This window comes from Cherax quadricarinatus, chromosome 43 (assembly GCF_038502225.1).
Source record: "Cherax quadricarinatus isolate ZL_2023a chromosome 43, ASM3850222v1, whole genome shotgun sequence".
Classification (NCBI taxonomy): domain Eukaryota; kingdom Metazoa; phylum Arthropoda; class Malacostraca; order Decapoda; family Parastacidae; genus Cherax; species Cherax quadricarinatus.
The window spans coordinates 16,582,306-16,607,305 of NC_091334.1; the positions used below are offsets into that span (position 1 = coordinate 16,582,306).

The window sequence follows — 25,000 nt, forward strand, 5'->3', positions numbered from 1 at the left end:
GGTGGTGTGAAGGTTGGGGAGGAAACCCTACAGTAGCCTCCACGTATATATGGTGGTGTGAAGGTTGGGAAGGAAACCCTACAGTAGCCTCCACGTATATATGGTGGTGTGAAGGTTGGGGAGGAAACCCGACAGTAACCTCCACGTATATATGGTGGTGAAGGTTGGGGAGGAAACCCTACAGTAGCCTCCACGTATATATGGTGGTGTGAAGGTTGGGGAGGAAACCCTACAGTAGCCTCCACGTATATATGGTGGTGTGAAGGTTGGGAAGGAAACCCTACAGTAGCCTCCACGTATATATGGTGGTGTGAAGGTTGGGGAGGAAACCCTACAGTAGCCTCCAGGTATATATGGTGGTGTGAAGGTTGGGAAGGAAACCCTACAGTAGCCTCCACGTATATATGGTGCTGTGAAGGTTGGGAAGGAAGCCCTACAGTAGCCTCCAGGTATATATGGTTGTGTGAAGGTTGGGAAGGAAACCCTACAGTAGCCTCCAGGTATATATGGTGGTGTGAAGGTTGGGGAGGAAACCCTACAGTAGCCTTCAGGTATATATGGTGTGAAGGTTGGGGAGGAAACCCTACAGTAGCCTCTAGGTATATATGGTGGTGTGAAGGTTGGGAAGGAAGCCCTACAGTAGCCTCCAGGTATATATGGTGGTGTGAAGGTTGGGGAGGAAACCCTACAGTAGCCTCTAGGTATATATGGTGGTGTGAAGGTTGGGAAGGAAGCCCTACAGTAGCCTCCAGGTATATATGGTGGTGTGAAGGTTGGGGAGGAAACCCTACAGTAGCCTCCAGGTATATATGGTTGTGTGAAGGTTGGGGAGGAAACTCTACAGTAGCCTCCACGTATATATGGTGGTGTGAAGGTTGGGGAGGAAACCCTACAGTAGCCTCCAGGTATATATGGTTGTGTGAAGGTTGGGGAGGAAACCCTACAGTAGCCTCCACGTATATATGGTTGTGTGAAGGTTGGGGAGGAAACCCTACAGTAGCCTCCAGGTATATATGGTGGTGTGAAGGTTGGGAAGGAAACCCTACAGTAGCCTCCAGGTATATATGGTGGTGTGAAGGTTGGGAAGGAAACCCTACAGTAGCCTCCACGTATATATGGTGGTGTGAAGGTTGGGGAGGAAACCCTACAGTAGCCTCCACGTATATATGGTGGTGTGAAGGTTGGGAAGGAAACCCTACAGTAGCCTCCAGGTATATATGGTGGTGTGAAGGTTGGGAAGGAAACCCTACAGTAGCCTCCAGGTATATATGGTGGTGTGAAGGTTGGGAAGGAAACCCTACAGTACCCTCCAGGTATATATGGTGGTGTGAAGGTTGGGAAGGAAACCCTACAGTAGCCTCCAGGTATATATGGTGGTGTGAAGGTTGGGGAGGAAACCCTACAGTAGCCTCCACGTATATATGGTGGTGTGAAGGTTGGGAAGGAAACCCTACAGTAGCCTCCAGGTATATATGGTGTGAAGGTTGGGAAGGAAACCCTACAGTAGCCTCCAGGTATATATGGTGGTGTGAAGGTTGGGAAGGAAACCCTACAGTAGCCTCCAGGTATATATGGTGGTGTGAAGTTTGGGAAGGAAACCCTACAGTAGCCTCCAGGTATATACGGTGGTGTGAAGATTGGGGAGGAAACCCTACAGTAGCCTCCACGTATATATGGTGGTGTGAAGGTTGGGAAGGAAACCCTACAGTAGCCTCCAGGTATATATGGTGGTGTGAAGGTTGGGAAGGAAACCCTACAGTAGCCTCCACGTATATATGGTGGTGTGAAGGTTGGGGAGGAAACCCTACAGTAACCTCCACGTATATATGGTGGTGTGAAGGTTCGGGAGGAAACCCTACAGTAGCCTCCAGGTATATATGGTGGTGTGAAGGTTGGGAAGGAAACCCTACAGTAGCCTCCAGGTATATATGGTGGTGTGAAGGTTGGGAAGGAAACCCTACAGCAGCCTCCACGTATATATGGTGGAGTGAAGGTTGGGAAGGAAACCCTACAGTAGCCTCCACGTATATATGGTGGTGTGAAGGTTGGGAAGGAAACCCTACAGTAGCCTCCAGGTATATATGGTGGTGTGAAGGTTGGGAAGGAAACCCTACAGTAGCCTCCACGTATATATGGTGGTGTGAAGGTTGGGGAGGAAACCCTACAGTAACCTCCACGTATATATGGTGGTGTGAAGGTTGGGGAGGAAACCCTACAGTAGCCTCCAGGTATATATGGTGGTGTGAAGGTTGGGAAGGAAACCCTACAGTAGCCTCCAGGTATATATGGTGGTGTGAAGGTTGGGAAGGAAACCCTACAGCAGCCTCCACGTATATATGGTGGAGTGAAGGTTGGGAAGGAAACCCTACAGCAGCCTCCACGTATATATGGTGGTGTGAAGGTTGGGAAGGAAACCCTACAGTAGCCTCCAGGTATATATGATGGTGTGAAGGTTGGGAAGGAAACCCTACAGTAGCCTCCACGTATATATGGTGGTGTGAAGGTTGGGAAGGAAACCCTACAGTAGCCTCCACGTATATACGGTGGTGTGAAGGTTGGGAAGGAAACCCTACAGTAGCCTCCAGGTATATATGGTGGTGTGAAGGTTGGGGAGGAAACCCTACAGTAGCCTCCACGTATATATGGTGGTGTGAAGGTTGGGGAGGAAACCCTACAGTAGCCTCCACGTCTATATGGTGTGAAGGTTGGGGAGGAAACTCTACAGTAGCCTCCACGTATATATGGTGGTGTGAAGGTTGGGGAGGAAACCCTACAGTAGCCTCCACGTATATATGGTGGTGTGAAGGTTGGGAAGAAAACCCTACAGTAGCCTCCAGGTATATATGGTGGTGTGAAGGTTGGGAAGGAAACCCTACAGTAGCCTCCACGTATATATGGTGTAAAGGTTGGGAATGAAACCCTACAGTAGCCTCCACGTATATATGGTGGTGTGAAGGTTGGGAAGGAAACCCTACAGTAGCCTCCAGGTATATATGGTGGTGTGAAGGTTGGGAATGAAACCCTACAGTAACCTCCAGGTATATATGGTGGTGTGAAGGTTGGGGAGGAAACCCTACAGTAGCCTCCAGGTATATATGGTGGTGTGAAGGTTGGGAAGGAAACCCTACAGTAACCTCCAGGTATATATGGTGGTGTGAAGGTTGGGGAGGAAACCCTACAGTAGCCTCCAGGTATATATGGTGGTGGGAAGGTTGGGAAGGAAACCCTACAGTAGCCTCCAGGTATATATGGTAGTGTGAAGGTTGGGGAGGAAACCCTACAGTAGCCTCCAGGTATATATGGTGGTGTGACGGTTGGGGAGGAAACCCTACAGTAGCCTCCACGTATATATGGTGGTGTGAAGGTTGGGAAGGAAACCCTACAGTAGCCTCCAGGTATATATGGTGGTGTGAAGGTTGAGGAGGAAACCCTACAGTAGCCTCCACGTATATATGGTGGTGTGAAGGTTGGGAAGGAAACCCTACCGTAGCCTCCACGTATATATGGTGGTGTGAAGGTTGGGAAGGAAACCCTACAGTAGCCTCCACGTATATATGGTGGTGTGAAGGTTGGGGAGGAAACCCTACAGTAGCCTCCAGGTATATATGGTGGTGTGAAGGTTGGGGAGGAAACCCTACAGTAGCCTCCACGTATATATGGTGTGAAGGTTGAGGAGGAAACTCTACAGTAGCCTCCACGTATATATGGTGGTGTGAAGGTTGGGGAGGAAAACCTACAGTAGCCTCCAGGTATATATGGTGGTGTGAAGGTTGGGAAGGAAACCCTACAGTAGCCTCCACTTATATATGGTGGTGTGAAGGTTGGGAAGGAAACCCTACAGTAGCCTCCACGTATATATGGTGGTGTGAAGGTTGGGAAGGAAACCCTACAGTAGCCTCCAGGTATATATGGTGGTGTGAAGGTTGGGAAGGAAACCCTACAGTAGCCTCCAGGTATATATGGTGGTGTGAAGGTTGGGAAGGAAACCCTACAGTAGCCTCCACGTATATATGGTGGTGTGAAGGTTGGGGAGGAAACTCTACAGTAGCCTCCAGGTATATATGGTGGTGTGAAGGTTGGGAAGGAAACCCTACAGTAGCCTCCACGTATATATGGTGGTGTGAAGGTTGGGAAGGAAACCCTACAGTAGCCTCCAGGTATATATGGTGGTGTGAAGGTTGGGAAGGAAACCCTACAGTAGCCTCCAGGTATATATGGTGGTGTGAAGGTTGGGAAGGAAACCCTACAGTAGCCTCCAGGTATATATGGTGGTGTGAAGGTTGGGGAGGAAACTCTACAGTAGCCTCCACGTATATATGGTGGTGTGAAGGTTGGGAAGGAAACCCTACAGTAGCCTCCAGGTATATATGGTGGTGTGAAGGTTGGGAAGGAAACCCTACAGTAGCCTCCACGTATATATGGTGGTGTGAAGGTTGGGAAGGAAACCCTACAGTAGCCTCCACGTATATATGGTGGTGTGAAGGTTGGGATGGAAACCCTACAGTAGCCTCCAGGTATATATGGTGGTGTGAAGGTTGGGAAGGAAACCCTACAGTAGCCTCCAGGTATATATGGTGGTGTGAAGGTTGGGAAGGAAACCCTACAGTAGCCTCCAGGTATATATGGTGGTGTGAAGGTTGGGAAGGAAACCCTACAGTAGCCTCCACGTATATATGGTGGTGTGAAGGTTGGGAAGGAAACCCTACAGTAGCCTCCAGGTATATATGGTGGTGTGAAGGTTGGGAAGGAAACCCTACAGTAGCCTCCACGTATATATGGTGGTGTGAAGGTTGGGAAGGAAACCCTACAGTAGCCTCCAGGTATATATGGTGGTGTGAAGGTTGGGAAGGAAACCCTACAGTAGCCTCCAGGTATATATGGTGGTGTGAAGGTTGGGAAGGAAACCCTACAGTAGCCTCCACGTATATATGGTGGTGTGAAGGTTGGGGAGGAAACTCTACAGTAGCCTCCAGGTATATATGGTGGTGTGAAGGTTGGGAAGGAAACCCTACAGTAGCCTCCACGTATATATGGTGGTGTGAAGGAAACCCTACAGTAGCCTCCAGGTATATATGGTGGTGTGAAGGTTGGGAAGGAAACCCTACAGTAGCCTCCAGGTATATATGGTGGTGTGAAGGTTGGGAAGGAAACCCTACAGTAGCCTCCAGGTATATATGGTGGTGTGAAGGTTGGGGAGGAAACTCTACAGTAGCCTCCACGTATATATGGTGGTGTGAAGGTTGGGAAGGAAACCCTACAGTAGCCTCCAGGTATATATGGTGGTGTGAAGGTTGGGAAGGAAACCCTACAGTAGCCTCCACGTATATATGGTGGTGTGAAGGTTGGGAAGGAAACCCTACAGTAGCCTCCACGTATATATGGTGGTGTGAAGGTTGGGATGGAAACCCTACAGTAGCCTCCAGGTATATATGGTGGTGTGAAGGTTGGGAAGGAAACCCTACAGTAGCCTCCAGGTATATATGGTGGTGTGAAGGTTGGGAAGGAAACCCTACAGTAGCCTCCAGGTATATATGGTGGTGTGAAGGTTGGGAAGGAAACCCTACAGTAGCCTCCACGTATATATGGTGGTGTGAAGGTTGGGAAGGAAACCCTACAGTAGCCTCCAGGTATATATGGTGGTGTGAAGGTTGGGAAGGAAACCCTACAGTAGCCTCCACGTATATATGGTGGTGTGAAGGTTGGGAAGGAAACCCTACAGTAGCCTCCAGGTATATATGGTGGTGTGAAGGTTGGGAAGGAAACCCTACAGTAGCCTCCACGTATATATGGTGGTGTGAAGGTTGGGGAGGAAACCCTACAGTAGCCTCCAGGTATATATGGTGGTGTGAAGGTTGGGGAGGAAACCCTACAGTAGCCTCCAGGTATATATGGTGGTGTGAAGGTTGGGAAGGAAACCCTACAGTAGCCTCCAGGTATATATGGTGGTGTGAAGGTTGGGAAGGAAACCCTACAGTAGCCTCCACGTATATATGGTGGTGTGAAGGTTGGGGAGGAAACTCTACAGTAGCCTCCAGGTATATATGGTGGTGTGAAGGTTGGGAAGGAAACCCTTCAGTAGCCTCCACGTATATATGGTGGTGTGAAGGTTGGGAAGGAAACCCTTCAGTAGCCTCCACGTATATATGGTGGTGTGAAGGTTGGGAAGGAAACCCTACAGTAGCCTCCAGGTATATATGGTGGTGTGAAGGTTGGGAAGGAAACCCTACAGTAGTCTCCAGGTATATATGGTGGTGTGAAGGTTGGGAAGGAAACCCTACAGTAGCCTCCACGTATATATGGTGGTGTGAAGGTTGGGGAGGAAACCCTACAGTAGCCTCCAGGTATATATGGTGGTGTGAAGGTTGGGAAGGAAACCCTACAGTAGCCTCCACGTATATATGGTGGTGTGAAGGTTGGGAAGGAAACCCTACAGTAGCCTCCAGGTATATATGGTGGTGTGAAGGTTGGGAAGGAAACCCTACAGTAGTCTCCAGGTATATATGGTGGTGTGACGGTTGGGGAGGAAACCCTACAGTAGCCTCCAGGTATATATGGTGGTGTGAAGGTTGGGAAGGAAACCCTACAGTAGTCTCCAGGTATATATGGTGGTGTGAAGGTTGGGAAGGAAACCCTACAGTAGTCTCCAGGTATATATGGTGGTGTGAAGGTTGGGAAGGAAACCCTACAGTAGCCTCCACGTATATATGGTGGTGTGAAGGTTGGGAAGGAAACCCTACAGTAGTCTCCAGGTATATATGGTGGTGTGAAGGTTGGGAAGGAAACCCTACAGTAGTCTCCAGGTATATATGGTGGTGTGAAGGAAACCCTACAGTAGTCTCCAGGTATATATTATCAGGTAACTCTCGTTTCGGTCCCAGGACCAAAACGTTTTCTAATAAATATATCTTTTTTAAACCAATTTGTTGGTATCAATTACCGAAGTTTATACCAGACCTAAATCATCCCTGAAAGACCTGAAAACTTGCATCAAAGACCTGAAAACTTACATCAAGGACCTGAAAACTTACATCAAAGACCTGAAAACTTACATCAAGGACCTGAAAACTTACATCAAGGACCTGAAAACTTACATCAAAGACCTGAAAACTTACATCAAGGACCTGAAAACTTACATCAAAGACCTGAAAACTTACATCAAGGACCTGAAAACTTACATCAAGGACCTGAAAACTTACATCAAAGACCTGAAAACTTACATCAAGGACCTGAAAACTTACATCAAAGACCTGAACACTTACATCAAAGACCTGAAAACTTACATCAAGGACCTGAACACTTACATCAAATACCTGAAAACTTACATCAAGGACCTGAAAACTTACATCAAAGACCTGAAAACTTACATCAAAGACCTGAAAACTTACATCAAGGACCTGAAAACTTACATCAAGGACCTGAAAACTTACATCAAAGACCTGAAAACTTACATCAAGGACCTGAAAACTTACATCAAAGACCTGAACACTTACATCAAAGACCTGAAAACTTACATCAAGGACCTGAACACTTACATCAAAGACCTGAAAACTTACATCAAGGACCTGAAAACTTACATCAAAGACCTGAAAACTTACATCAAGGACCTGAAAACTTACATCAAAGACCTGAAAACTTACATCAAGGACCTGAAAACTTACATCAAAGACCTGAAAACTTACATCAAAGACCTGAAAACTTACATCAAGGACCTGAAAACTTACATCAAAGACCTGAAAACTTACATCAAAGACCTGAAAACTTACATCAAGGACCTGAAAACTTACATCAAGGACCTGAAAACTTACATCAAAGACCTGAAAACTTACATCAAGGACCTGAAAACTTACATCAAGGACCTGAAAACTTACATCAAAGACCTGAAAACTTACATCAAGGACCTGAAAACTTACATCAAGGACCTGAACACTTACATCAAAGACCTGAAAACTTACATCAAGGACCTGAAAACTTACATCAAGGACGTGAAAACTTACATCAAGGACCTGAACACTTACATCAAAGACCTGAAAACTTACATCAAGGACCTGAACACTTGCATCAAAGACCTGAAAACTTACATCAAGGACCTGAACACTTACATCAAAGACCTGAAAACTTACATCAAGGACCTGAACACTTGCATCAAAGACCTGAAAACTTACATCAAGGACCTGAACACTTACATCAAAGACCTGAAAACTTACATCAAGGACCTGAACACTTGCATCAAAGACCTGAAAACTTACATCAAGGACCTGAAAACTTACATCAAGGACCTGAAAACTTACATCAAGGACCTGAAAACTTACATCAAGGACCTGAACACTTACATCAAAGACCTGAAAACTTACATCAAGGACCTGAACACTTGCATCAAAGACCTGAAAACTTACATCAAGGACCTGAACACTTGCATCAAGGACCTGAACACTTACATCAAAGACCTGAACACTTACATCAAGGACCTGAACACTTACATCAAGGACCTGAAAACTTGCATCAAAGACCTGAATGCTTGCATCAAGGACCTGAACACTTACATCAAGGACCTGAAAACTTACATCAAAGACCTGAACACTTGCATCAAGGACCTGAAAACTTACATCATAGACCTGAACACCTGCATCAAGGACCTGAACACTTACATCAAGGACCTGAACACTTACATCAAGGACCTGAACACTTACATCAAGGACCTGAACACTTACATCAAGGACCTGAACACTTACATCAAGGACCTGAACACTTACATCAAGGACCTGAACACTTGCATCAAGGACCTGAACACTTGCATCAAGGACCTGAACACTTGCATCAAGGACCTGAACACTTACGTCAAGGACCTGAACACTTACATCAAGGACCTGAACACTTGCATCAAGGACCTGAACACTTGCATCAAGGACCTGAACACTTGCATCAAGGACCTGAACACTTACATCAAGGACCTGAACACTTACATCAAGGACCTGAACACTTACATCAAGGACCTGAACACTTGCATCAAGGACCTGAACACTTGCATCAAGGACCTGAACACTTACATCAAGGACCTGAACACTTACATCAAGGACCTGAACACTTACATCAAGGACCTGAACACTTACATCAAGGACCTGAACACTTGCATCAAGGACCTGAACACTTACATCAAGGACCTGAACACTTACATCAAGGACCTGAACACTTCAAAAGACCCTAACCACAAGTTACAAGTGGACACAGTACCCTGTGTCTCGGAGGTTCGAGCCTCCAGCACTCCCTGACATAGCGCTTCACGCTATGTTAGGTCAGGTAAGGTTCGTCAGGAAACTGGATACTAAGTGTTTCCTGACGCGGGTCTCGGTCATATGATGACCCTGCCCTGGAGCTTTTGATCATCTGACCGAAGCCTTCCGCTGGCTTACCCCTTCACACCCTTTTAAAATTTAGTTGCATACACAGAGAGTAGCAGTAACTCACCGTCCAGGAAGGAGGGGAGGTCGGTGGAGGTGAGAGTAGAAGAAGGTAGTAGGTGAGGGTCACTCAGACGTGTAGCTGCTAGCCCACTCATGCCGAGGTAGTCACCGCCCACTGACAGTCCTGAAAGACAAGAAAAACAGCGTTACAGTACACTACAGTGGGTTACAGCACACTACAGTGAGTTACAGCACACTACAGTGGGTTACAGCACACTACAGTGGGTTACAGTACACTACAGTGAGTTACAGCACACTACAGTGGGTTACAGTACACTACAGTGGGTTACAGCACACTACAGTGGGTTACAGTACACTACAGTGGGTTACAGTACACTACAGTGGGTTACAGCACACTACAGTGGGTTACAGCACACTACAGTGAGTTACAGCACACTACAGTGGGTTACAGTACACTACAGTGAGTTACAGCACACTACAGTGGGTTACAGCACACTACAGTGGGTTACAGCACACTACAGTGGGTTACAGCACACTACAGCGCCTCAGACGAGGCTGAATCCAGCAGTCAGACGGGACACGGTAGGTACTGTTGTTGCTGAAAGACCATCATACAGGTCAAGCAATGTGATACCCTCCTCCCAAGGACCAAGGAACGATCCTTGGCACAGGTGAACACGTTGGGCATGTACCCTTACACCTGCTGCCCCCTCTTCACACCTAGCACTAAGCAGGTACCTGGCTGCTAGCTCACTGTTGTGTGTTGAATCCTGGGGGAGGAGGAGGACCACAGTATAGACAACAGTCAGGCAGAGTATTTTTTTATGACTGGGTTATCCTGGCAGGCTAACTCCCCCTCCAGGTATACTCCATGAATTATTCTGGGTAATTTACACACACGTTGCTATGCACGATAAGTGTACTTGTGAGTGCCTGTGTCAAACCTTGATTCCCGGTACAGGTGGACACATTAGGACGTGTTTCCTTGAGACACCTGCTGTCCCTGTTTACCCAGCAGTACCCGAGTGTTAGTCGACTGGTGTGGGTCGCATCCTGGGGGATAAAAATTAACCATAGCTGGTATCAGCTATGGTCTATATAAGTTGTATCATATTCTTGTTGCAATATTATTATTATTTTTATTACTTATTTAGGAGAAGGAAATGTCGCTTAAATGTCCGCCGGCCGCCTTGTGTACCCCCTCCACACCAATCCTCCACCTGGGGGACAGCTGGGAGTGCCTCCTCCTGGATTCGCCGGTACTCTCCCGGTCCGGGTCTTTTCCAGATGGTGACCCGGCCTTGGCTCCCTGTCATGGGAGCGTCTCAGACCTATGTCTGCCATGGGAGGAGGTACAAGTCCCAGAAGACGAGGAGGTACAAGTACCTCCTCATCTTCTGGGACCAACTGTCCCCAGGCCTAGCCCCATTCCCCGCCCTCACGGGGCTCGAAGGAAGAAACTAGGCCGCCGCTACCACACAGATGGCGCTCACACACACACACTCAACATTATTATAACATTTTATACTAAGAGCGTCAAGAGTTACTGAGAGTGGCATGCGTTAAGAGTGTCAAGAGTAAGAGCGTCAGGGGTTGCCAGGTGTCACTGCCTGGTGTCACTGCCAGGTACTCAGTATAACATAACAGAGACAATAAACTGTGCTGGACTCCACCAGTGACCAACCCGCTGCAATTACTTGGCGATCCTGGGCAGTACCCGCCGGGTCTACTGTGCCCACCGTCCCCACACAATATTACAGTACCTTGTAGTGTGTTACAATATCCTACAGTGTTACAGTGCCCTGTAGTCTATCAGGCCTATATTAATGCGTGTGTGTGTGTGTGTGTGTGTGTGTGTGTGTGTGTGTGTGTGTGTGTGTGTGTGTGTGTGTGTGTGTGTGTGTGTGTGTGTGTGTGTGTGTGTGTGTGTGTGTGTGTGTACGTACTCACCTAGTTGTCAGGTGAGTGTGCGTGTGTGTGGGGGGGTTGGTAATAGTAGTTACTAGTTATTAAAGGTACCTGTCGATAGACACTCGGCTTGTTGCTTGTGTGTATGCGCGCGGGAGCTCGCGTTTGTTTGTGCACACGCTTGCGTGTGTGGGCGCGTTGATGCGTGCATCAGGAAGAGCGTAGCGATGCAGGAAACACATGCTGGGCACGCAAGCATGCGCAATGCGGCACACGCCCACTTCTCAACCAGTGATTTAGTGCGCTGACTGACGAGAATTGAGTCATTTGCAAATACAGTCAAATCTCCTTAAGTATCGTTCACTCTCGTACTGCATCGCTCAGCAGTACCAGCACGTGAAGGTTGTTAGTGTGGGTTGTATGTACTCACCTATTTGTGGTTGCAGGGGTCGAGTCATAGCTCCTGGCCCCGCCTCTTCACTGATTACTACTAGGTCCTCTCTCTCCCTGCTCCATGAGCTTTATCATACCTCGCCTTAAAACTATGTATGGTTCCTGCCTCCACCACATCACTTTCTAGGCTATTCCATGGCCTGACTACTCTATGACTGAAGAAATACTTCCTAAGATCCCTTTGATTCATCTGAGTCTTCAACTTCCAATTGTGACCTCTTGTGTCTGTGTCCCATCTCTGGAACATCCCGACTTTGTCCACCTTGTCTATTCCGCGCAGTATTTTATATGTCGTTATCATGTCTCCCCTGACCCTCCTGTCCTCCAGTGTCGTCAGGCCGATTTCCCTCAACCTTTCTTCGTAGGACAATCCCCGTAGCTCTGGGACTAGTCTTGTTGCAAACCTTTGCATCTTTTCTAATTTCTTGACGTGCTTGACTAGGTGTGGATTCCAAACTGGTGCTACATACTCCAGTATGGGCCTGACGTAAATGGTATACAGAGTCTTGAACGAATCCTTACTGAGGTATCGGAACGCTATCCGTAGGTTTGCCAGGCACCCGTATGCTGCAGCAGTTATCTGATTGATGTGCGCCTCAGGAGATATGCTCGGTGTTATACTCACCCCCAGATCGTTTTCCTTGAATGAAGTTTGCAGTCTTTGGCCATCTAAACTATATTGTGTCTGCGGTCTTCTTTGCCCGTCCCCAATCTTCATGACTTTGCATTTGGCAGGGTTAAATTCAAGAAGCCAGTTACTGGACCAGGCTTGTAGCCTGTCCAGATCTCTTTGTAGTCCTGCCTGATCCTCATCCAATTTGATTCTTCTCATTAACTTCACATCATCTGCAAACAAGGACACTTCTGAGTCTATCCCTTCCGTTACGTCGTTCACATATACCAAGAACAGCACAGGTCCTAGGACTGACCCCTGTGGAACCCCGCTTGTGTTAGTGTGGGCTATATGTGTTAGTGTGGGTTGTATGTGTTAGTGTGGGCTGGGTGTGTTACTGTGGGCTGGATGTGTTATTGTGGGCTGGATGTGTTGCTGTGGGCTGGGTGTGTTACTGTGGGCTGGGTGTGTTACTGTGCGCTGGATGTGTTACTGTGGGCTGGATGTGTTACTGTGGGCTGGGTGTGTTACTGTGGGCTGGGTGTGTTACTGTGGGCTGTGTTACTGTGGGCTGGATGTGTTACTGTGGGCTGGGTATGTTACTGTGGGCTGGGTGTGTTACTGTGGGCTGGGTGTGTTACTGTGGGCTGGATGTGTTACTGTGGGCTGGGTGTGTTACTGTGGGCTGGATGTGTTACTGTGGGCTGGATGTGTTACTGTGGGCTGGATGTGTTAGTGTGGGCTGGATGTGTTAGTGTGGCTGGATGTGTTACTGTGGGCTGGATGTGTTACTGTGGGCTGGATGTGTTAGTGTGGGCTGGATGTGTTACTGTGGGCTGGATGTGTTAGTGTGGGCTGGATGTGTTACTGTGGGCTGGATGTGTTAGTGTGGCTGGATGTGTTACTGTGGGCTGGATATGTTAGTGTGGCTGGATGTGTTACTGTGAGCAGGATGTATTAGTGTGGCTGGATGTGTTAGTGTGGCTGGATGTGTTACTGTGGGCTGGATGTGTTAGTGTGGCTGGATGTGTTACTGTGGGCTGGATGTGTTAGTGTGAGCTGGATGTGTTACTGTGGGCTGGATGTGTTAGTGTGAGCTGGATGTGTTACTGTGAGCTGGATGTGTTACTGTGGGCTGGATGTGTTACTGTGAGCTGGATGTGTTACTGTGAGCTGGATGTGTTACTGTGAGCTGGATGTGTTACTGTGAGCTGGATGTGTTACTGTGGGCTGGATGTGTTAGTGTGAGCTGAGATGTGTTACTGTGAGCTGGATGTGTTACTGTGAGCTGGATGTGTTACTGTGGGCTGGAAGTGTTACTGTGAGCTGGATGTGTTACTGTGGGCTGGATGTGTTACTGTGGGCTGGATGTGTTACTGTGAGCTGGATGTGTTACTGTGGGCTGGATGTGTCAGTGTGGCTGGATGTGTTACTGTGGGCTGGATGTGTTGCTGTGGGCTGGATGTGTTACTGTGGGCTGGATGTGTTAGTGTGGGCTGGATGTGTTAGTGTGTCTGGATGTGTTACTGTGGGCTGGATGTGTTAGTGTGTCTGGATGTGTTACTGTGAGCTGGATGTGTTACTGTGGGCTGGATGTGTTACTGTGGGCTGGATGTGTTACTGTGGGCTGGATGTGTTACTGTGGGCTGGATGTGTTACTGTGGGCTGGATGTGTTACTGTGGGCTGGATGTGTTACTGTGGGCTGGATGTGTTACTGTGGGCTGGATGTGTTACTGTGGGCTGGATGTGTTAGTGTGGGCTGGATGTGTTACTGTGGGCTGGATGTGTTACTGTGGGCCGGGTGGGCTATGTGTATCAGTGGGCACTGTGGGCTGGGTGTATGAAGTGTGAGCTGAGTGTATGAAGTGTGGGCTGGGTGTATGAAGTGTGGGCTGGGTGTATGAAGTGTGGGCTGGGTGTATGAAGTGTGGGCTGGGTGTATGAAGTGTGGGCTGGGTGTATGAAGTGTGAGCTGAGTGTATGAAGTGTGGGCTGGGTGTATGAAGTGTGAGCTGAGTGTATGAAGTGTGGGCTGGGTGTATGAAGTGTGGGCTGGGTGTATGAAGTGTGGGCTGGGTGTATGAAGTGTGGGCTGGGTGTATGAAGTGTGGGCTGGGTGTATGAAGTGTGGGCTGGGTGTATGAAGTGTGAGCTGAGTGTATGACGTGTGGGCTGGGTGTATGAAGTGTGAGCTGAGTGTATGAAGTGTGAGCTGAGTGTATGAAGTGTGCGCTGGGTGTATGAAGTGTGAGCTGAGTGTATGAAGTGTGAGCTGGGTGTATGAAGTGTGGGCTGGGTGTATGAAGTGTGAGCTGAGTGTATGAAGTGTGGGCTGGGTGTATGAAGTGTGAGCTGGGTGTATGAAGTGTGAGCTGAGTGTATGAAGTGTGAGCTGAGTGTATGAAGTGTGGGCTGGGTGTATGAAGTGTGAGCTGAGTGTATGAAGTGTGAGCTGGGTGTATGAAGTGTGAGCTGGGTGTATGAAGTGAGAGCTGGGTGTATGAAGTGTGGGCTGGGTGTATGAAGTGTGGGCTGGGTGTATGAAGTGTGGGCTGGGTGTATGAAGTGTGGGCTGGGTGTATGAAGTGTGGGCTGGGTGTATGAAGTGTGGGCTGGGTGTATGAAGTGTGAGCTGAGTGTATGAAGTGTGAGCTGAGTGTATGAAGCGTGAGCTGGGTGTATGAAGCGTGAGCTGAGTGTATGAAGTGTGAGCTGAGTGTATGAAGTGTGGGCTGGGTGTATGAAGTGTGGGCTGGGTGTATGAAGTGTGAGCTGAGTGTATGAAGTGTGAGCTGAGTGTATGAAGTGTGAGCTGAGTGTATGAAGCGTGAGCTGAGTGTATGAAGTGTGAGCTGAGTGTATGAAGCGTGAGCTGAGTGTATGAAGTGTGAGCTGAGTGTATGAAGTGTGAGCTGAGTGTATGAAGTGTGAGCTGAGTGTATGAAGTGTGAGCTGAGTGTATGAAGCGTGAGCTGAGTGTATGAAGCGTGGGCTGAGTGTATGAAGTGTGAGCTGAGTGTATGAAGTGTGAGCTGAGTGTATGAAGCGTGAGCTGAGTGTATGAAGCGTGAGCTGAGTGTATGAAGTGTGAGCTGAGTGTATGAAGCGTGAGCTGAGTGTATGAAGCGTGAGCTGAGTGTATGAAGCGTGAGCTGAGTGTATGAAGTGTGAGCTGAGTGTATGAAGTGTGAGCAGAGTGTATGAAGCGTGAGCTGAGTGTATGAAGTGTGAGCTGAGTGTATGAAGTGTGAGCTGGGTGTATGAAGTGTGGGCTGGGTGTATGAAGTGTGGGCTGGGTGTATGAAGTGTGGGCTGGGTGTATGAAGTGTGGGCTGGGTGTATGAAGTGTGGGCTGGGTGTATGAAGTGTGGGCTGGGTGTATGAAGTGTGAGCTGAGTGTATGAAGTGTGGGCTGGGTGTATGAAGTGTGAGCTGGGTGTATGAAGTGTGGGCTGGGTGTATGAAGTGTGGGCTGGGTGTATGAAGTGTGAGCTGAGTGTATGAAGTGTGAGCTGGGTGTATGAAGTGTGGGCTGGGTGTATGAAGTGTGGGCTGGGTGTATGAAGTGTGAGCTGAGTGTATGAAGTGTGAGCTGGGTGTATGAAGTGTGAGCTGGGTGTATGAAGTGTGGGCTGGGTGTATGAAGTGTGGGCTGGGTGTATGAAGTGTGGGCTGGGTGTATGAAGTGTGGGCTGGGTGTATGAAGTGTGGGCTGGGTGTATGAAGTGTGAGCTGGGTGTATGAAGTGTGGGCTGGGTGTATGAAGTGTGGGCTGGGTGTATGAAGTGTGAGCTGAGTGTATGAAGTGTGAGCTGGGTGTATGAAGTGTGGGCTGGGTGTATGAAGTGTGGGCTGGGTGTATGAAGTGTGAGCTGAGTGTATGAAGTGTGAGCTGGGTGTATGAAGTGTGAGCTGGGTGTATGAAGTGAGAGCTGGGTGTATGAAGTGTGGGCTGGGTGTATGAAGTGTGGGCTGGGTGTATGAAGTGTGGGCTGGGTGTATGAAGTGTGGGCTGGGTGTATGAAGTGTGGGCTGGGTGTATGAAGTGTGAGCTGAGTGTATGAAGTGTGAGCTGAGTGTATGAAGTGTGAGCTGAGTGTATGAAGCGTGAGCTGGGTGTATGAAGCGTGAGCTGAGTGTATGAAGTGTGAGCTGAGTGTATGAAGTGTGGGCTGGGTGTATGAAGTGTGGGCTGGGTGTATGAAGTGGGAGCTGAGTGTATGAAGTGTGAGCTGAGTGTATGAAGTGTGAGCTGAGTGTATGAAGCGTGAGCTGAGTGTATGAAGTGTGAGCTGAGTGTATGAAGTGTGAGCTGAGAGTATGAAGTGTGAGCTGAGTGTATGAAGCGTGAGCTGAGTGTATGAAGTGTGAGCTGAGTGTATGAAGTGTGAGCTGAGTGTATGAAGTGTGAGCTGAGTGTATGAAGCGTGAGCTGAGTGTATGAAGCGTGGGCTGAGTGTATGAAGTGTGAGCTGAGTGTATGAAGTGTGAGCTGAGTGTATGAAGCGTGAGCTGAGTGTATGAAGCGTGAGCTGAGTGTATGAAGTGTGAGCTGAGTGTATGAAGTGTGAGCTGAGTGTATGAAGCGTGAGCTGAGTGTATGAAGCGTGAGCTGAGTGTATGAAGTGTGAGCTGAGTGTATGAAGCGTGAGCTGAGTGTATGAAGTGTGAGCTGAGTGTATGAAGTGTGAGCTGAGTGTATGAAGCGTGAGCTGAGTGTATGAAGTGTGAGCTGAGTGTATGAAGTGTGAGCTGGGTGTATGAAGTGTGGGCTGGGTGTATGAAGTGTGGGCTGGGTGTATGAAGTGTGGGCTGGGTGTATGAAGTGTGGGCTGGGTGTATGAAGTGTGGGCTGGGTGTATGAAGTGTGAGCTGGGTGTATGAAGTGTGGGCTGGGTGTATGAAGTGTGGGCTGGGTGTATGAAGTGTGAGCTGAGTGTATGAAGTGTGGGCTGGGTGTATGAAGTGTGAGCTGGGTGTATGAAGTGTGGGCTGGGTGTATGAAGTGTGGGCTGGGTGTATGAAGTGTGAGCTGAGTGTATGAAGTGTGAGCTGGGTGTATGAAGTGTGGGCTGGGTGTATGAAGTGTGGGCTGGGTGTATGAAGTGTGAGCTGAGTGTATGAAGTGTGAGCTGGGTGTATGAAGTGTGAGCTGGGTGTATGAAGTGTGGGCTGGGTGTATGAAGTGTGGGCTGGGTGTATGAAGTGTGGGCTGGGTGTATGAAGTGTGGGCTGGGTGTATGAAGTGTGGGCTGAGTGTATGAAGTGTGAGCTGAGTGTATGAAGTGTGAGCTGAGTGTATGAAGTGTGAGCTGAGTGTATGAAGCGTGAGCTGGGTGTATGAAGCGTGAGCTGAGTGTATGAAGTGTGAGCTGAGTGTATGAAGTGTGGGCTGGGTGTATGAAGTGTGGGCTGGGTGTATGAAGTGTGAGCTGAGTGTATGAAGTGTGAGCTGAGTGTATGAAGTGTGAGCTGAGTGTATGAAGCGTGAGCTGAGTGTATGAAGTGTGAGCTGAGTGTATGAAGTGTGAGCTGAGTGTATGAAGTGTGAGCTGAGTGTATGAAGCGTGAGCTGAGTGTATGAAGTGTGAGCTGAGTGTATGAAGTGTGAGCTGAGTGTATGAAGTGTGAGCTGAGTGTATGAAGTGTGAGCTGAGTGTATGAAGCGTGAGCTGAGTGTATGAAGCGTGGGCTGAGTGTATGAAGTGTGAGCTGAGTGTATGAAGTGTGAGCTGAGTGTATGAAGCGTGAGCTGAGTGTATGAAGCGTGAGCTGAGTGTATGAAGTGTGAGCTGAGTGTATGAAGTGTGAGCTGAGTGTATGAAGCGTGAGCTGAGTGTATGAAGCGTGAGCTGAGTGTATGAAGTGTGAGCTGAGTGTATGAAGTGTGAGCAGAGTGTATGAAGCGTGAGCTGAGTGTATGAAGTGTGAGCTGAGTGTATGAAGTGAGCTGAGTGTATGAAGCGTGAGCTGAGTGTATGAAGTGTGAGCTGAGTGTATGAAGTGTGAGCTGGGTGTATGAAGTGTGGGCTGGGTGTATGAAGTGTGATCTGGGTGTATGAAGTGTGGGCTGGGTGTATGAAGTGTGGGCTGGGTGTATGAAGTGTGGGCTGGGTGTATGAAGTGTGAGCTGGGTGTATGAAGTGTGGGCTGGGTGTATGAAGTGTGGGCTGGGTGTATGAAGTGTGAGCTGAGTGTATGAAGTGTGGGCTGGGTGTATGAAGTGTGAGCTGGGTGTATGAAGTGAGAGCTGGGTGTATGAAGTGTGGGCTGGGTGTATGAAGTGTGGGCTGGGTGTATGAAGTGTGGGCTGGGTGTATGAAGTGTGGGCTGGGTGTATGAAGTGTGGGCTGGGTGTATGAAGTGTGGGCTGGGTGTATGAAGTGTGAGCTGAGTGTATGAAGTGTGAGCTGGGTGTATGAAGTGAGGGCTGGGTGTATGAAGTGTGAGCTGAGTGTATGAAGTGTGAGCTGAGTGTATGAAGCGTGAGCTGAGTGTATGAAGTGTGGGCTGAGTGTATGAAGTGTGGGCTGAGTGTATGAAGCGTGAGCTGAGTGTATGAAGCGTGAGCTGAGTGTATGAAGTGTGAGCTGAGTGTATGAAGTGTGAGCTGAGTGTATGAAGTGTGAGCTGAGTGTATGAAGTGTGAGCTGAGTGTATGAAGTGTGGGCTGGGTGTATGAAGTGTGGGCTGGGTGTATGAAGTGTGAGCTGAGTGTATGAAGTGTGAGCTGAGTGTATGAAGTGTGAGCTGAGTGTATGAAGTGTGGGCTGAGTGTATGAAGCGTGAGCTGAGTGTATGAAGCGTGAGCTGAGTGTATGAAGTGTGAGCTGAGTGTATGAAGTGTGAGCTGAGTGTATGAAGTGTGAGCTGAGTGTATGAAGTGTGGGCTGGGTGTATGAAGTGTGGGCTGGGTGTATGAAGTGTGAGCTGAGTGTATGAAGTGTGAGCTGAGTGTATGAAGTGTGAGCTGAGTGTATGAAGTGTGGGCTGAGTGTATGAAGCGTGAGCTGAGTGTATGAAGCGTGAGCTGAGTGTATGAAGTGTGAGCTGAGTGTATGAAGTGTGAGCTGAGTGTATGAAGTGTGAGCTGAGTGTATGAAGTGTGAGCTGAGTGTATGAAGCGTGAGCTGAGTGTATGAAGTGTGAGGTGAGTGTATGAAGTGTGAGCTGAGTGTATGAAGCGTGAGCTGAGTGTATGAAGTGTGAGCTGAGTGTATGAAGTGTGAGCTGAGTGTATGAAGTGTGAGCTGAGTGTATGAAGTGTGAGCTGAGTGTATGAAGTGTGAGCTGAGTGTATGAAGTGTGAGCTGAGTGTATGAAGCGTGAGCTGAGTGTATGAAGTGTGAGCTGAGTGTATGAAGTGTGAGCTGAGTGTATGAAGCGTGAGCTGAGTGTATGAAGTGTGAGCTGAGTGTATGAAGTGTGAGCTGAGTGTATGAAGTGTGAGCTGAGTGTATGAAGTGTGAGCTGAGTGTATGAAGTGTGGGCTGAGTGTATGAAGTGTGAGCTGAGTGTATGAAGTGTGAGCTGAGTGTATGAAGCGTGAGCTGAGTGTATGAAGTGTGAGCTGAGTGTATGAAGTGTGAGCTGAGTGTATGAAGCGTGAGCTGAGTGTATGAAGCGTGAGCTGAGTGTATGAAGTGTGAGCTGAGTGTATGAAGTGTGAGCTGAGTGTATGAAGTGTGAGCTGAGTGTGCTAACAATCAAGCTACGGGACACCTTAAGTGTAATCTTTGAGTCAAGAAAAGAAAAACAAATCTTTTCAATATCGAAGAATACTGTTTACCAGCACTACCTTAGTTATCAGGCTGAGAAAATAAGATGGGAGATCTGGAAACTCACTCTGTCTCTGTCTTGACGTATGACAGTAGCATCACATATGTAGTGATCCCTTCAGCCCGGACCTGGGACAGTATACTCTTCTCCGGGAGCTGTGTAGGGGTGCGGAGGCCTCAATGACTACTGGACTTATGGACCACTGTACCATTGGACGAATGTACTACTAGACTATTGGACTTATGGACTACTATACTACTGGACTAGTGTACTACTGGACGCTATCGACTAGGTTACTACTGGACTACTTGACTAGTGTACCTGCTGGTACCTGTTTAAACTTTAAAGGTTAAAAGGACCACAGTGGAAATAAGTCACTTGGTCTGACTTACTGTGGGTTACCCTGGAGGATAATTTAAACACACGTTACTAAGTATAATAATTTATGTGTACCTGTACCTAAATAAACTTACTAACCTTAGGTTAGGTAAGGTTTGTGAGGAAACAGGACAAGTGTTTCCTGACGCAAGTCTTAGTCATATGATGACCCGCTGCTGGAGTTTTTGGTCATCTGACCGAGGCCTCTAGCTGGCTTACCTCCCCACCCCGTAAAAAATTATGGTTAGGTGTGAACTGCTAGCGAAGATTGACTCAGTGTTAATAATTCTTGAATTAAGTGGTTTATTATGGTCAAGTGTCTCAAGTGGTCAGTGTTTTTTATATCTTAATCTGAGGGGAAGAAGTGTGAAGTGGTAGTGAGGGGGGGGGGGAGGGTTACTTAGCCCCTGGGGTCACTCTGGTTAGGTGGTCAGGAGAGGCGGGTGCAGGAGCTGTGACTCGACACCCGTGTCAGAGAGAGTTGCAACACCTGTCATCTCTTTGATCACTCAAAACACCTGTCATCTCACACTGTGGTCACTCAACACCTGTCATCTTACACTGTGATCATTTAGCTCACACTGGGATCACTCAGCCCACACTGTGATAAGTCAGCTCAAACTGTGATCCTTCAGCTCCACTGTGATCACTCAGCTCACACTGTAATCATTCAGCTCACACTGATCACTCGGCTCACACTGTGATCATTTAGCTCAAACTGTGATCATTCAGCTCAAACTATGATCATTCAGCTCACACTGTGATCACTCAGCTCACACTATGATCACTCGGCTCACACTGATCACTCATCTCACACTGTCATCATCTCAACAGAATACGCATATACGCAGCTTCAAGAACAGCGTCTAAGAATCATATATATATATATATATATATATATATATATATATATATATATATATATATATATATATATATATATATATATATATCTATATATATTCTCGATGAAGAGCTAAACCCACAGGGGGTCATAAAGCGCACAAGGTAATTATATAAGCAGGGCACATGTGCGACAAACTGGTGAAGGAAAAAAAACTGCAAACGGCATAAAAACGGGAGGAGAAACAGGCAAAGACACCTTTATCAGTGAACAGGAGGGCGGGTTGACTGCTGGTGGCGAGGAGCCAATCACAACACGGGAAGCGCCACGTCTCTCTCGTGATTGGTGGCTCAAGTCCTTGCTAGTGACAGATAAGTTATTTCCATGTGTGTGTGTGTGTGTGTGTGTGTGTGTGTGTGTGTGTGTGTGTGTGTGTGTGTGTGTGTGTGTGTGTGTGTGTGTGTGTGTGTGTCAGTCCCTCAGCCCTCAGGGCTGAGGGACTGACCCTCACCAATACTTTTTCTCCAAGGCTGATACACTGATTACATCATCATTATTTCATTACTACTGCTGCCTTTGTATTGGACTGAAGAAGTCTACTGTGTAGGCGAAACGTTTCATCAATAAAGATACCTAAGTGTTGGACATGTGTCTTAATTAATCTTCACCTGGAACAATACACAACTCACACATAGGAGAGAGAAGCTTATGACGACGTTTCGCTCCGACTTGTACCATTTACAAGTCCAGTATATAGAGGAGAAGAGGACAGGGACGGGATAAAGAAGTATTTTGATTTTCTTCTAATTTCATTTATAGTTTTGCTCTCTTTGTCTCTCCTGGAAAAAGAGAGTAAAGAACCACCGATCAGACCAAGGAACGGGTGGGCTTCAAACTAGGTATATTTATACACCACAGGGAGGTTAGCATGGGCACCACTGTGACCACAAATGCAAGTTTCCACAGATGAATCTCCCGCCAGCGTGGCTGTGGCGAACTCTAGCTCAAGTCCCCCCTCAAAGCCGCCATGTAACGGCTTGACAAAGCTCCTGGAGAGTGAAACGTTACCACAATAAAATATCACATTAGTTGTACTTGTGTCCTTTTATCTAATCGTCATCAATCATAACAGCCATCAGTCATTTTGTGCTCGAGGTTCTCCATTAACCTGACCAAAATTTTTGTCTGTGACTCAGAGTATGTTGCCTCGGAGCTTTGATATCCGTCGTCTCTCCCTGTGCAGAGCGCGACTACCTCTCTCCAGCCTGAATCTTCTCTTTGCCGTAGCTCGATTGCTAGCGCATTCAGCTCACACAATGAGGTCTGTGGTTTGAACTCCGGTACGGCTGGAAACATTAGGACATATTTCCTTAAGACACCTGCTGCTCATGTTCACCTATCAGTAAAATAGGTACCTGGGTGTCAAGCGACTGGTGTGGGTCGCATCCTGGGGACAAAACTAACATATTTTGCCGGAAATGCTCTGCATAACGAGAGGCTTTCCATACAGTAGTATGTCACTGATGTCATTTAGGGTCTGTATACCTTGTACATGTACTTGTATACCTTGTACATGTACTTGTATACCTTGTACATGTACTTGTATACCTTGTACATGTACTTGTATACCTTGTACATGTACTTGTATACCTTGTACATGTACTTGCATAAATTATTAGTAGTATCTAGGAGAGGACAAACAGGAAGCGCGTCTGTCTGGCGCTCAGCAGACGGAGGATGAAGCCTTTATCACGTCTTGTGCTAAATGGCCCACGTGGGTTTAGCGCTTAATATGAATTATTTATTTTACTTTACCACAGTGGAATGTGGTGAATAGGTAACATGATCATGGTGTAGTGGACAGGCTGTAAACCTCATTAACCAGGCAACGAGTTAAGCTCCTGTATTATCTTCCCTCTCATCTTCAACACAGCCCCTGTCTACCTTATCTACGTCTGAGTACCTCATACGTCGTGGTCATGTCTCCTCTAGTTCTTCAGTCTTCTAATAAGGTAAGACCAGGTTTTATTAACCAATATTCTCATCTCAAGTCTCGTACTTCTGGGACCAGTCTTGTTGCAAAAATCTGGCCTCTTCCCATCTTCGTCACCTTGAATCTGCTGGGGAAGGGGGAGGGTTGAACTCAAGCACCCACTTGTTGGGTCGGTTCTTTAGCGTGTTACACGCCCACGCCAGGACACGCCCACGCAAGGCGTTCACCTGATCCTCCCACACAAATTGTTCGCTCAGTACTAGAGACAAGACAAAAACAACACTCGTGCCAGAGTGCAAAACATTTAACAAGCTTCCATTTCACACTTTTAGGGCAGAATGATAGTCTGGGTAGAACTAGTGAACAAGGTAGATTGGACACAACAAGTGAACAAGGTAGACTGGACACAACAAGTGAACAAGGTAGACTGGACACAACAAGTGGACAAGGTAGACTGGACACAACAAGTGGACAAGGTAGACTGGACACAACAAGTGAACAAGGTAGACTGGACACAACAAGTGGACAAGGAAGGCTGGACACAACAAGTGGACAAGGCTGGACACAACAAGTGGACAAGGCTGGACACAAGTGGACAAGGAAGGCTGGACACAATACGTGGACAAGGAAGGCTGGACACAATACGTGGACAAGGAAGGCTGGACACAACAAGTGGACAAGGAAGGCTGGACACAATACGTGGACAAGGCTGGACACAAGTGGACAAGGAAGGCTGGACACAACAAGTGGACAAGGAAGGCTTAACACAACAAGTGGACAAGGAAGGCTGGACACAAGTGGACAAGGAAGGCTGGACACAACAAGTGGACAAGGAAGGCTGGACACAACAAGTGGACAAGGAAGGCTGGACACAACAAGTGGACAAGGAAGGCTGGACACAACAAGTGGACAAGGCTGGACACAACAAGTGGACAAGGCTGGACACAAGTGGACAAGGAAGGCTGGACACTACGTGGACAAGGAAGGCTGGACACAATACGTGGACAAGGAAGGCTGGACACAACAAGTGGACAAGGAAGGCTGGACACAATACGTGGACAAGGCTGGACACAAGTGGACAAGGAAGGCTGGACACAACAAGTGGACAAGGAAGGCTTAACACAACAAGTGGACAAGGAAGGCTGGACACAAGTGGACAAGGAAGGCTGGACACAACAAGTGGACAAGGAAGGCTGGACACAACAAGTGGACAAGGAAGGCTGGACACAACAAGTGGACAAGGAAGGCTGGACACAACAAGTGGACAAGGAAGGCTGGACACAACAAGTGGACAAGGCTGGACACAACAAGTGGACAAGGAAGGCTGGACACAACAAGTGGACAAGGAAGGCTGGACACAACAAGTGGACAAGGCTGGACACAACAAGTGGACAAGGAAGGCTGGACACAACAAGTGGACAAGGAAGGCTGGACACAACAAGTGGACAAGGCTGGACACAACAAGTGGACAAGGCTGGACACAACAAGTGGACAAGGAAGGCTGGACACAACAAGTGGACAAGGAAGGCTGGACACAACAAGTGGACAAGGCTGGTCACAACAAGTGGACAAGGCTGGACACAACAAGTGGACAAGGAAGGCTGGACACAAC

General features: G+C 47.9%; 1 protein-coding gene across 4 annotated transcripts in view; it reads right to left on the reverse strand.

Annotated features, from left to right (window-relative positions):
- ci (cubitus interruptus) overlaps window positions 1-25,000 on the reverse strand; it is a 583,843-nt gene that overhangs the window by 109,956 nt on the left and 448,887 nt on the right. For 3 of the 4 annotated variants that reach the window (XM_070093621.1, XM_070093622.1, XM_070093623.1), the window contains one exon: window positions 9,463-9,582. In XM_070093621.1, the coding sequence (XP_069949722.1) occupies window positions 9,463-9,582 (120 nt within the window). Of the gene's footprint in view, window positions 1-9,462; window positions 9,584-25,000 lie in introns of those variants that run through there. The other variant, XM_070093625.1, reaches the window with a different exon arrangement.